The sequence below is a fragment of the Pantherophis guttatus genome, chromosome 1 (assembly GCF_059756535.1).
Source record: "Pantherophis guttatus breed Tessera chromosome 1, ASM5975653v1, whole genome shotgun sequence".
Taxonomy (NCBI): Eukaryota; Metazoa; Chordata; class Lepidosauria; order Squamata; family Colubridae; genus Pantherophis; species Pantherophis guttatus.
The window spans coordinates 320,701,052-320,714,554 of record NC_142063.1 but is presented as its reverse complement, the minus strand read 5'-3'; the positions used below and the strand labels follow the sequence as shown (position 1 = coordinate 320,714,554).

The 13,503-nt window shown below is 40.9% G+C and overlaps 1 protein-coding gene across 3 annotated transcripts in view; it reads left to right on the top strand.

Moving 5' to 3' along the window:
* Window positions 1-817: 817 nt before the first annotated feature.
* LOC117667692 (uncharacterized) overlaps window positions 818-13,503 on the top strand; it is a 36,251-nt gene continuing 23,565 nt past the window's right edge. For 2 of the 3 annotated variants that reach the window (XM_087883333.1, XM_087883332.1), the window contains exons 1-4: window positions 818-1,025; window positions 1,351-1,409; window positions 2,884-4,764; window positions 10,711-10,868. In XM_087883333.1, the coding sequence (XP_087739459.1) occupies window positions 4,635-4,764; window positions 10,711-10,868 (288 nt within the window). In that variant the 5' untranslated portion in view covers window positions 818-1,025; window positions 1,351-1,409; window positions 2,884-4,634. The remainder of the gene's footprint in view (window positions 1,026-1,350; window positions 1,410-2,883; window positions 4,765-10,710; window positions 10,869-13,503) is intronic. The other variant, XM_034421252.3, reaches the window with a different exon arrangement.

Below are 13,503 nucleotides of genomic sequence, written 5' to 3'. Positions count from 1 at the left end.
AAGGATCGTTTTATTCTGATCTTAGTGACCAAGCATTCCTTTGTATGCAGAAAGTCCAAGTTTCTCATTAATGAAAGACAGATATGAAATGAACCCTTTCTGCTTGGAGAGCTACAGTATACCAGACGCAGCAGGGAAATCTGAGTTCCCTTTGGAGGAGATGAGCAGCTACATACTTCATTTAATTAATAAATACACACAATGGACCAAGAGCATCTTTTTAGCTTCTTAAATATTGTGCATGCAATGGAATAATTTTTGAGCCCAGGTGTCATTTGCCAACACCTTTTGAATCAGACAGAGTTATGAGGATTAGCACTTTGCTTTTAAGTAGAAAAGACAGTTAGGAACTCTGAACTCTTTTGTTCAGAATCTCCTTCAGCTAAACATATCCTGGCCTACAATACATAAAAAAGTGGACTACAGAAGGACAGGTTGTTCAGTGTCCCAAGCCAAGGATATCATATCATTATCTATTTTCAAACTGTCTTCTATTAACATATAATAAAGCCAATGGGCAAATGCAGATACATTATTCAGTGAGTTTAGCAGAATGCACAAAACATCGGTTGAAAGGCATTCCTCTGCAAAGTGAATTGTGCTATATCTTACTAGTACTCGTGTGTGTGCATGTGTGTATGTATGTATGTATAAAATTATCTTCAAAACAAAAATAGGGGCTACTGTAATTTTATAATGATTAGCAGGTACACAGACTTCATCATTCAGGGACAATAAAAATGATAAACAACAATTTGAACTGCCTCAGAATAAGGTGCTAAAAAGTATAGATTAGAATGCAGTGATGCAACCAGGGAAATGACATCACAAGGCAAGATCAGAACAGGCTGGGGGCAATGTCCTGCCACCTCAGAGTTGCTTTACATAACCAGCTTGCCTGCACCCATGAGAAGAACAGACTACAAGATACCTCAATAACAACATCTCATCTACAACAGTTGAGCTGAAAAGAAGCCTATTCACCCGGCATTGTGCTAATTTCAAAGAAGAACTTCAATCTCCAGGCATGCTAGTTACCTTTTTATTTTTAAAAATATACCAGAATAGTCCTGTGCCTTAAACAGACCCAAAGGCTACTTGTTATCACATGTGGTTTTCTAACCAGTTAGATGTTTCTGGAAAATTCTATTTTTCCTGTCCCATAATTAGTGCTGCTATTGTGAGATTCAATCTCACAATACCAGGCTTAGTACCAGGCTAAGAGTAAACTGTATCCTCTACAAGTAGGACTGTTGGTCATATACAGAAGAGTATGTATGGCCTTCTCAGCTGGAGATTTTGTTTCATTGTAGAAAGCCACAAAAAAATAAAATCTGCCTCTTTTCACAGATGTGTGAACAGATCTAATCCCTGATGCGAGTGGATCAGTGCTGGAATCTATCTTAAATGTAAATATATATCAGCATTCCCCAGCTATGGTTGTTAGAAACCTCAGACCCCAGAATATGTGCAGCTCTACTCCTCCAACCCAAAATTAGACTATATATATTTTTAATAAACCCAGAATCCCTCCCCCATCAGTGGGTCAAAATATCCAAATGAGGATCACGACTATGTGATCAAAACCCCTCCCCTTTTTAGTGTGTGTTATCTTCCCCTTTAAGATAAATTCTCAAGAAAATATTGACTTAACTGCCTATTTTGCATCACTAATTTACTCTGCAGCTTCTGGCTATCCAAAATTAGTTAACTGTAGTACTCAGACATGAAAAAGTTGCTCATCCATTCCGACTAGAAGCTCTCCTATGTTAGCTGTGCTAGGAAGAAATGTAGCCGATTATATTTGGGGATGACTCCACTGAGAAAGTTAACACTGATCAAGGTGAAGTCTTGTTGAAAAAAATACCAGGTTGAATATATAGACTAGTGTTTCTCAACCTTAGTTTTAAGATAGTAGATTTCAATTCCCAGAACTGTGAATTTTGAATTCATATTAATGTTGTATGTGTCAGGATTCCAAGTAACACCCCCAACGAAAGAAAACTTAGAGGCTTGAGTTTCCTCAAAGTTACACTTTATTAGAGATATCATATTGGCACATCTGGGAAAACCTGAATCTGAAAGTTTCCAGGTTTTTCCCACTCAAAGAAAGGAAAATTCAAGTCCCTACCCAACACACACAAGTCCATCACATGGTCCAATCAAAGTACCTTCCCAATTGGAGATGCCTCCCAGTTCCAGCCTTCCAGGTGCAGGGCAAGTTGTCTTCGACTCTCTGAGAAAGCAATGTTATTATGACTACATATCACCCATGCTCCATACAATCTCCCCTCCCAATTTCCCACAGTAGTAAATGTGGCAGGTCTGAAGCAGTGGTGGGTTGCCCCTGGTTCGGTCCGGTTCTTGCGAACCAGTAGTAAAAATGGAAACAGGCTCCGCCCACCCACCTAGATGTTGTCATAGACGATCGGTGCGTTGTGAACCGGTAATAAAAGTAAATAGAACCCACCCCTGGTTTGAAGGCCCAGTGCAAAAGATGGCTTCCAGGCCTGACAACATGAATCTATAAGTATGGGTCCTCTATAAACCCAGAATTCTGGGAGCTGAAGTCCACATGTTGCCGTGGTTGAGAAACACTGCTCTAGGCAATGGCCTGGTGGAAAGTTGTTTGGTCTATTCATTAACCTGGCCATTTTATCTCATCCCAGCTGGAACAGCTGGAATTACATTGCCATGAAGTTGAGAGAAAACAACTCTTAAAAATAACAAATGGTTGTTTTTCAGCCATTCTTGAGAGAAAACCATATCTCTTTTGAATAGCTGCTTGTCAAAGTGGACCCCAATAGTTTCTGGGTACCTGGGCCAAGCCTATTGAACTAAAAGAATTTTTTCAATGCTTCTCTTTCCTTAACTCGGGGCCAGGAAAAGAAAAAAATAATCCTTCACCTACCACATTGCTGCATGTCATGGTGCAATTAAACACAGAGACAAAAGGTCAGTAAAAAATTACAATTCCTATTTTTCCAATAACTTCATTGGCTTTAAAATAAAATATATGGGATGGCAAATCCAGGAAGGTTCAAAAAAGTTCTAAAAACATTTGAGTAGTAAGCTGAAATTTGAAGTTCTATAACTGGATAGGGAAAATGTAAGGTACAAGTATAGGATGGAGAAGGCCTAGCTTGACAGTGGTACCGATGAAAAAGGTGTCCTGGTTTACCACAATTTAAATATGAGCCAGCAGTATGATGCAACTACTAAAAAGACAAATGTTATTTTGGGGGGCATTAACAGGAATATGGAATCCAGACTCTGGGAATTTCCTGTTCTACTTTACTCTGCCCTGGTCAGACCCCATTTGGCGTATAGTATCCAATTCTGAGCAACATAGTTCAAAAAGGGCAGTGATAACATGGAACAAGTTCAGAGGAGGGCTACCAAGCCCTATGAGGAATGATTAAAGGAACTGGATATATTTACTGTATAGAAAAGATAACTGAGGGGAAATGTGATGGTAATCTTAAAAAAACCTGAAAAGCTATCTCCCCAAAGAGGAAGTAAACTTGTTCTGTATTGTCCAAAGGGCTGGAGCAGTGGATTTAAAGGATTATACCACAATAAAGCAGGTTCAAACATGAAGAGGATCGTCCTGAGCCATCAGTCAGTGAAACAGGTTGCTGTATCATGTGGTGGATTATTTATCACTAGGGAACTCCAAACAAAGCTGGATAGTCTAGTGCAAGGGTGTCAAACTTAAGGCCCCCAGGCAAAATTCGGCCTGCCGGGTGCTTAGATGTGGCCCATGGGAAACAGCGAAGGACCAGCCCATGGTGTCTCTGCCTGCGAAAACGGAGCTCCTTTTCCAACTGCGACAGCCTCTACAACCCTCTGAGGGTTGCAGGAGGCCATCACAGCTGGAAACGGAGCTCCGTTTTCACAGGTAGAGGGTTGCAGGAGGTTGTTGCAGTCAGAAACGGAGCTCGCGAGGGCTGCATGTGGCCCTCCCGAGCACTGTTTTTGCTGGACCAGGAAAAGGATTGCAGGAGGCCATTGCAGCTGGCAGAGCACTCAGGCCACCAATCTCCCCCGATATGAGTGACATCAAGCTGGCCACGCCCCCTGGCCACACACACACACACACACACACACACACACACACACACACACACACAGCGCCTGAGGTCAAACACAACCCTGATGTAGCCCTCAATGAAATCGAGTTTGACACCCTTGGTCTAGTGGATCCTGAACAGGTGGTTGAACTAAATGACTTCTATGGTCCCTTCCAATATTGTGATTGTATGATTCCACAGCAAAAGTATTTACTTGCTGCTTCGGATTCCAGTACACATATATATGACAGTAGGTTTGGTCTCATAATAAAACCTATAATGTTTAGCAGAGAAAAATTGAGATCTGTTATTCTTAGATCAAATAAGGGAGGTCTTGAAACCAGGTCCATTGCCATTAAACTTCGTATAGATTCCATCAGTCTGATTTTCTTTTCTTTCTTTTCTTTTTATTTTAAAGTCTTTTTATTGTTTGTTAAAGGACAGAACATGACAAACACAATATATTCATATACTCTGATTAACTTTGATAAGGTTAAAGGAGCTCCAGTCAGCTTAAACAATCAAGCTAAGTAGCCCTGAACTGACATATCTATTGGCCAGATGGGATTTTTGTCATGGCTCAAAAGACAAAATTTTGTCCTGAGCTTTCAGAAGAGTTCCAGCAGAGAATCTGTACCAGACAGAGAAGTTCACAAGAAAAAAAGGAGTCATCATCATCAAGGTGTTTCCGGTGAGTCAAAAGTCTTTCATGTGAGTCAAAAGGATGCTCTGTCCATCCAGAGAACTTAAACTGCAATCCTTTTAGGGAATAAGTCAATTAAACCGCATTAACAATTGGTAACAGTGCAAGCAAATTGCTTTCTCATAATCCCCTATTGCCCCAATTCAAAACCAAACTGCTTTCTACCCTAACCCAGGTAAGTTATTTTGTCCACTGGATGGAAAAAACCCTTTAGCCCTGGCAGTACTAAAACAATAAGATCAAATTTTATAGCTTACTGTTTGCCATCCCTTCAAATTATTTAAAATCTGTTAGCCAGATTGATCATCTCACTTTATCTAATCATGGAGCTAGTCCAATAAACTATATTATTGCTGGACCTAACTAGTTTTAGCATTCGTGAAATTCTTTTAAATGTAAGCCTACTCTCATAATTTTATCTTTACATATTTTTTAAAAACCAATCTAGCTGAACAGAATGAAAATAAAAAGAGCAATAAAATGTGTTTATAACCTAGATAAAACCATCAGTCCGTATCTAAGTATCAGATCTCATATTTCACTAAGCCAAAATGCAATTTGCTGGATTTTGGCTTAGCATGTTCTAGAAACTGACCCTCTGTAAATCTTGACTTACAGCTTAGCAACTTGTATAATTCCAGATAAGTATAGTTTATTTAATTAACTGTAGTTTACAATAATGATGAGAATAGATCTAAAACATGCAATTTATAGACTCATGAAGGTCTAAGCACTGAAAGATAATGGAATTGGCAACTTGTTGTAGAGAGTCCTAAAGGTAGAGAAAAGCTTGAAATGAAAATTTCAATTTTGAGACCAGTTCAAATAGGATGACATATATTTTGAGATCTCACTAGCTCCTCAAGACAGTGAATGGTAGCTAGTTATCTCCAAGAGACAAAAATAAAATGGTTTCTAATAACCAGCTGAAGAGTCATTATAAATAATGCAGCACATTATGAGGAAATGATCAATATGATCAATATTTGCATGGTGTGATATATCTATAAATGCAGGGTTTTTTTTACTTATTTATTTCTTGAATTGATCTCTATAGCCACTCATCTCACAGTAGTGCTCAAGATATGGAATATAGGATTAAAAGCAACAAAATAAAAACAATACATAACAATTATAAAGAACAATAACACAATGATAGCACAATGGCACAGAGGGCAATCAAACTTGAGCCACATAACCACAGTCATGTCAAAGAAATTAGAGCACAGGTGTCAAACTCACCAAGTCATGTTGCCGTCATGTGACGTATCGTGGCGTTTTTTTTCCCTTTGCGGAGCTGGGGTGGGCATGGCCAGTACATGATTCATTCGGCCTGCAGGCCACCAGTTTGACGCCTCTGAACTAGAATGATGGGATCATCCATACTACAGACTCCATGCCTGGAAAAAAAAAACAACCCAGATTTTTGAGAATTTATGGAACATCAGCCGGCTAAATAAATTTTGGGGGATATAATTTTTCCAAAGAGCAGGTGCTGCTACACAGAAAGTTTTTACCAGATGACACTGCTTAATAAATGTGACTTGGAGCATGCTCACCTTGTCAGATCTACTCCAACTAGCAGTAACAGAGGAAGACAGTCTCACAAATAACCTATGGGGCCATCTATGTTAACATGGCGGTTTAACTGTTTTGATCTCCGTTTAAGAATAACTAGGAATTGTAGTTCTGTGGTAGCAACTGAAAGGTTTTTTAGAAACCAGCCTGATAATTAACAAGGCACAGCACCAACATTGCCAATAAAAGTCTAGATAAGATTTCTGTGCTCATCCAAATAACTGAGGCCTACCTTGAAGGAGTCAATGGTGTGCCCTTTCTCAAGAAGCCATCTCTGGATTCAACTATTTTAGGCAGCTTGTCCAGTCTCCAAACTTCCCTTTCTGTGGAAAGTTCTTGAACAGGTTGTAGATGCTCAGCTACAGATAAAATAGATTATCTGGACCCTTTTCAGTCTAGGTTCAGGCTGGCATACAGAACTGAAATGGTAATGATTATACTTGCAGATGGCCTCTGGAGGGTTCATGATGGTGATAATGCAACCAACCTGGTCCTTCTGAATCTCTCAGCAGCTTTTGATACCATTAAACATGGTATCCTTTTGAACCATCTTCAGAGACTGGAGTGGGAGGCACTGGTTTGCTGTGTTCCTCCTCCTTTTCCCATAGTTGGTTTCAAATGGTGCTGGAGGGGAGAAAGGTTGATTCCCTAAGCCCCTGCTTATGTGGGGTACCTCCAAGGCTTAGGCCTATCTCCTCTCATTAACTGGGTGAGCTCATTCACCAGCAAAGGGTGCCGTATCACCAGTACACTGATGATACCCAGTTATACACTTCTACCCCTGGCTGGGTAGGTGATACTGCTGTGGTGGTAACTGAATGCCTAGAGACTCTTAAGAGCCTGGATGGGGAGGAACCATCTTCAATTTAAGCCTGGCAAGATGGCTTTTGGCTCCTCACACTCTGGTGACTTCCATCTTTAACTCTGGAAGGGATGGCATTTCCCCCAGACAGAGATGATGTAGAATTTGGAGGTCCTCCTAGACCAGAGGTCTTCAAACTTGGCAGCTTTAAGACTTGTGGACTTCAACTCCCAGAATTCTCCAGCCATCTCTGTCCTACAGAACAGAGGATACTTATGTCCTAGACTCATGGTTGCTGCTTGATGAGCAAGTGGTTGGGGAAACCTCTAGGTTTATCATATTATATATGTATTGCATGAACTGCAATGGCTCCCAGATGCAATACTGAGCCATGGTGGTGCAGTGGTTAGAATGCAGTATTGCAGGCTAATTCTGCCGACTGTCAGCAATTGGATCCTGACTGGTTCAAGATTGGCTCAGCCTTCCATCCTTCGAAGGTTGGTAAAATGAGGACCCAGATTGTTGGGGGCAATATGCTGACTCTGTAAACTGTAAACCACTATGAAGTGCAATATAAATCTAAGTGCTATTGCTACTTGCTATCACCTTTAAAGCCCTACATTATGCAGGACCAGGTTATATATGGATCACCATTCCCTGAGGATAAGTGCCTGTCCCATGAGAAGAGATAAGGTAGCCACACTCCAGGTCCCTTCCCTTAAACATTGCCATCTTGTGAGTGCTCGGAAGCATGCCTTTTCCATTGCAACCTCCCACAAGAGATCTCCACCCTTTTAATCTTGCTGAAAACACTTAGGACTTAGTTCTTCTTGTGTGTTGTAAGTTGCGGACTACCTTTATGTTGTTTTACTGTAGGTTGTAAGTCATCTAGAGTTTGATTTAAGATGGGCAACTATACAGATGTTTTAAATAAATAATAATATTTATATATAGCATGATTGCTTTTATAGTAATTTTTCTATAATATTAAGAGACAGAGGTCTAACTGCTAGCCCAGCTGCTGTGGCTTAGAGGTGGAGCTCTTGCTTCACAATCAGGAAGTTGTGAGTTTGATCCTAGGTAGAGGCAGATATAGGGTCTCCTGCTTGGGCAGGGGGTTAGACTAGATGACCTGCAAGATCCCTTCCAACTCTATTAATCTGTTACTTATCTGTTAACTTCCAATTCATGGCTACATATTTTTGAATTTCTATTCTGTGTAAACATGATAGGGGCAGCATGGTGGCTCAGTGGCTAGTTGCTGGGCTTGTCAGCTGGAAATTTAGCAGCCCAGGTTCAAAACCTAAGGTGAACTCCTGTCCTTTCCCAATTCCTTGCCCACCTATCAGTTCAAAAGTATGCAAATACGAGTAGATTAATAAGTACCACTTTGGTGGGAATGTAACAGTGCTCTATGGCAGGGGTGGGCAAATATGGCCCCTTTATGACCTGTGGACTTCAACTCCCAGAATTCCTGAGCCAGCTTGCCTGTCTCAGGAATTCTGGGAGTTGAAGTCCACAGGTTGTAAAAGGGCCACAGTTGCTCACCCCTGCTCTATGGCATCATGCTGGCCACATGACTGCAGAAATGTCGTCGAACAGCGCTGGCTCAATGGCCTTGAAATAGAGATGAGCACTGCCCCCTATGGTTGGCAACGAGTAGTGGAGTAAAATCTGCAGTGTTTCCTTTACCTTAAACATAGCAAGGATAAAATGTAAGTATCCAAATAGAAACCTACGTCATTATTAAATGAAAGTATAAAATTAGTTGCCTCTTTATTAGCAATTCTTTTCAGTTCATTTATTTCACATTATGCTAATTCTAATCAGTCTGCCTTTGAAGGGCAGACAAATTTCAGATCTTATCAGAAGGCTATTAAATATAATATAGTTCATAGTAAAATTACCAAACTTTTTTTGACAATTCTCTGTGCATATAAACCACTTGTCTTAATTTGTGCTTTTTAAGTAGAATGGGATTACCTGTTCGTAATATAACAAATAAATTGTACTTTAAATCATTTCCTAGTGTTAGAGTTAATGAAAGAGATTCAACACAATTTAGAATTGCTAGTGTTACTGAACAAGAGTGATCGCTGTTCACTCTGTTATTTATATTTTGTTTAGAACCCTTTGGTTTTTATATTAGAAAACAATTTAGAACCTCTAGGTCAGTGATGGAGAACCTTTTTTTCCTCAGGTGCTGAAAACGTGCGTGCAACAGGGCACACACATGTGCTGACACCCATAATGTAATGCCCCCCTGCAGGCCCCACCCCCGCACATGCGCGCGTGCCTCCCCCCACCACTTTTGGTCCCAGGAGTCTTCAGGGAGGCCTCCTACCACCAAAACTGGGGATGGGCGTGCTGCTCCCCCCAGGCCCCGTTTTTGTGCTAGCATACCTCCCTGAAGCCTCCTGGGACCAAAATCTGGCCGCGGGGGGGGGGAACCACACACCCCTGCGCATGCGCACATGACCCCCCCATGCATCCGCGCATGTCTCCCTCACATCTATAGCCTGAAAAGGCTATAGACAAAAAGGAACTATATTTTATATTTGTTAGGAATACCTAAAATAACATAAAATTTCTACAATAAATCAAGTGAGGAAAGTAGCTGTATTACTTTTAAACCATTTGCAGCAGAAGTAAAATTATATTTTTTTGTCTATCTGTTCTAAGCCTAGTTAAGAACTACTTCAAAAGACATGCTAATTACCCTGCTTGTATCTGTCAGACTGACAATAATTCAGTGCTGGAAATCAGATTCCCCACCCACTCATACCACTTGGCATATAGTAAAATAAAACATGGTAAATTGTATAGAAAAAGTAAAATAGAGTGTTTTAAAAGATACACAGACCCAAAAGGTTTTATAATACGTGCCATTCTTTTATAAATGTTATTAATGATAGTAAGATTCTTCAGAACTATAGAGTACTCTGGTCAAATATTTACTCTCTTAATGTTGTATATTAGTACTATGCTTGTTGACTATCTCTTTTCAGGAGTTGTTTTATTTTATATTAAAGATAAAAAGAGCACTGAAAGACCTCTATGTTTAGCTTGATAAATAGAATCTTTGTACATAAGATTATTGTCGAAGGCCCTGATACAGTGGTGGGTTCCTCCCGGTTCGGTCCGGTTCGGCCAAGCCGGTAGCGGTGACGATATGACATCACCGAACCGGTTCTCCCCCCCGCCCTCCCACCCTCCCACGTTATTCTTACCTTTTATTTGGTCCCACCCCCAATCTATTGCTGCCTCCTGAGTCCCAGTTGATGACTAGAGGGAAAAAAACTGTTTAAACTCTTGCCGCAGGGCTTCAAAGGGCCGTCCCACAGCTGATCAGTGTTAAAAGCAAACAAATGAGTCGGGTTGTAAGTGCGAGGACTGGTCGTAAGTGCGAGGACCTTCCAGAAATGACTCTGACCAGCTAGCCACGCCCACCTAGTCACATGCCCTCCAAGCCACACCCACAAAATAAGCCACGCCCACAGAACCGGTAGTAAAAAAAATTAGAACCCACCCGTCCCCTTATGTCTCATTTGCAGATAGCCTGGTGCTGGATCTCTTTCCCAGGATTGAGCAGAGTTTGGATTTTACTTCTGTGGTCCAAGCCCCTAGCAAGGCAGTTCTGCAGAAATACCTTGAAAAAGGAGAATACCCTTCATTTCAGTCTGTTGCCATGTTTGAAAGCAGCTTTGTCCAGGTAAGAACCAGCCAACCTCTCCCAATCTGGAAACTCCTGGTTGTGTTGCATTGCAATTTCTACCATCCCCATCCAATGTAACTAGTTGGAGGTAGGCCTTGGAGTATAATACACCTAAGAGGGAGCATAATGGGAAAGGAGAATGCTCCAAAATCCACAGGTTCTTCATGGTGTAGTGCTACTTGGAAGAACATTAAAGAAATATAAATAGATGCTAGGTCAATATGAACAGTGGAAACATTAGCAGAAATGTTCTTGACTTGGTTTAATAGATGGTTAGCTACTTGGAGGATGCTATGCTTATAATTCAAATGAACTCGGGCAATGTATATGAATCTCCTTTTTATCTTCCTAAAAATCTTATTAAGATTGTAGACATATTTGAACCTAAGTCCAACCTCCTAATAGTCATTGCATCAGACATCGAGGTGATATATTAGTTTTTAGTTTTTTTCACATACTAAGATTATAGGTAGTCCTTGATTTACAACCAAAATTGAGCCCAGCATTTCTGTTGCTGAGTGAGACATTTGTTGAGTGAATTTTGTCACATTTTGTGATGTTTCTTGCCACAGTTATTAAGTGAATCCCTGCAGTTAAATGAGTAACAAGGTTGTTAAGTGAATCTGGTTTCCCCATTGACTTGGCTTATTAGAAGTTTGCAAAAGGTCATCGCGTGATCCCAGGACTCTGCAGCAGTCATAAATATGAGTCAGTTGCCAAATGGCTGGGTTTTGATCATGTGACCATGGGGATGTTGCAATGGTTGTAAAATCACTTTTTTCAGTGCTGTGGTAACTTTGAATGGTCACTAAATGAACTGTTGTAAGTCGAAAACTACCTGTATACTGATCTGAAATTAGTAAAAGTCTTTGTATACTCTCAATGGTTTTCATGTGACTTGAGATGGTCAGCTAGTCCCTTAATATGCTAGTAACTAAGTAGTTACTGATTCAACTTCTGTTCTGGAAGAAATGCTTCAAAAAGAGACAAGTTGTTTCATAGTGATGGGAACGCTTACCTTGCTCATTTCCCAGATCCTGAAATTTCCTCTTTTCTACAACAGCCAAAGTGCTCCCTACATCTGCTCAGTAGCTTTCTTTGCACAATGGTTGATTCCCATGAAAAGCAGAAGGTTTTGATAGCATTATCACAGGAGAACTCCAGACCAATTTCAGAACAGCTAAGATTTATTTTCCCACTATGCTGTGGTATCACCATAATCAATGCAACACTAATTTTTGCCTTGTTTTAGTTTCTGACACTTCATTTACATATTAGGAGAAATATAAGCTTTAGTCCTCCTCCTAGCTCTGAAACTTCATCCTGTATGAGAATTGTTAGATCAATGTTTTTCAACCTTGACAACTTGAAGACGTGTTGATTTCAACTCCCACAATTCCCCAGTCAGCAAAGCAGGCTGAAGAATTCTGGGAGATGAAATCCGCATCTCTTCAACTTTCCAATGTTTAGAGACACTGTGCAAGATGGAGCATTAGTAGGTCCCCTACAATAATGCAGACAAATCAATGTTTAGAGAATTAACCTCTTCACTTCAATGAAGTCCAAATCTTGTTTTTAACACCCTTTATTTCTCTTTTATGAGAAATGTTTTTGTTCCTGCAAAATATATAGAGAATCGAATTACTACTGAAGAATGTGATTAATCCTCCTCAAACACTAGCCAAATTATTTTACGATATTGCTACCTAACCACATCTATTTGCATTTCAGCAGGTGAAAATGTATTATGCTAAAAGGGTTGGTGTCAGGGTTCCAAGTAACACCCCCAACGAAAAAAAAGACTCCGAGTCTCAAAGTTCCTCGAAGTTCTATTTTATTAGAGATGTCATATTGGCACATCTGGGAAAACCTGAATCTGAAAGTTTCCAGGTTTTCCCCACCCATAGAAAAGTCCAAGTCCCTTCCCCTGCACCCACATGTCCATCACATGGTCCAATCAATGCACCGTCCCAACTGGAGATGCCTCTCAGTCAAACCCCTCCAGGTGCAGGGCAAAAGGAATGTTATTTATTTATTTGTTTGTTTGTTTGTTTTAATTTGTATACCGCCCTTCTCCAGCAGGACTCAGGGTGGTGAACAGCCAAAATAGAACATAACATACAAAATTTAAAAACAGTTTAAAAATAATTAAATATTTTTGGCCACAATTTAAAACAACCCAATTAAAATCAATTAAATTTAACCAAAAACTGTGGGATCAAGCCAGCCCGGCTAGGTGAAATAAATAAGTTTTCAGGGCCCGACGAAAAGTCCGGAGGTCTGATATTGTACGTATCTCTGGGGGGAGGTTGTTCCAGAGAGCAGGTGGCGCCACAGAGAAGGCTCTCCCCCTGGGGGTCGCCAGCCAACACTGTCTGGCGGACAGCACCCTGAGGAGGCCCTCTCTGTGCAAGCATACTGGCCGGTGGGAGGCTATTGGTGGCAGAAGGCGGTCTCATAAATACCCCGGCCCTAAGTCATGGAGTGCTTTAAAGGTGGTCACCAACACCTTGAAGCGCACCCGGAAGACCACTGGGAGCCAGTGCAGCTCGCGCAGGAGAGGTGTCACATGGGAGTGCCCCGTAGCTCCCATAATCCCCCGCGCGGCCACATTCTGGACCAGCTGGAGCCT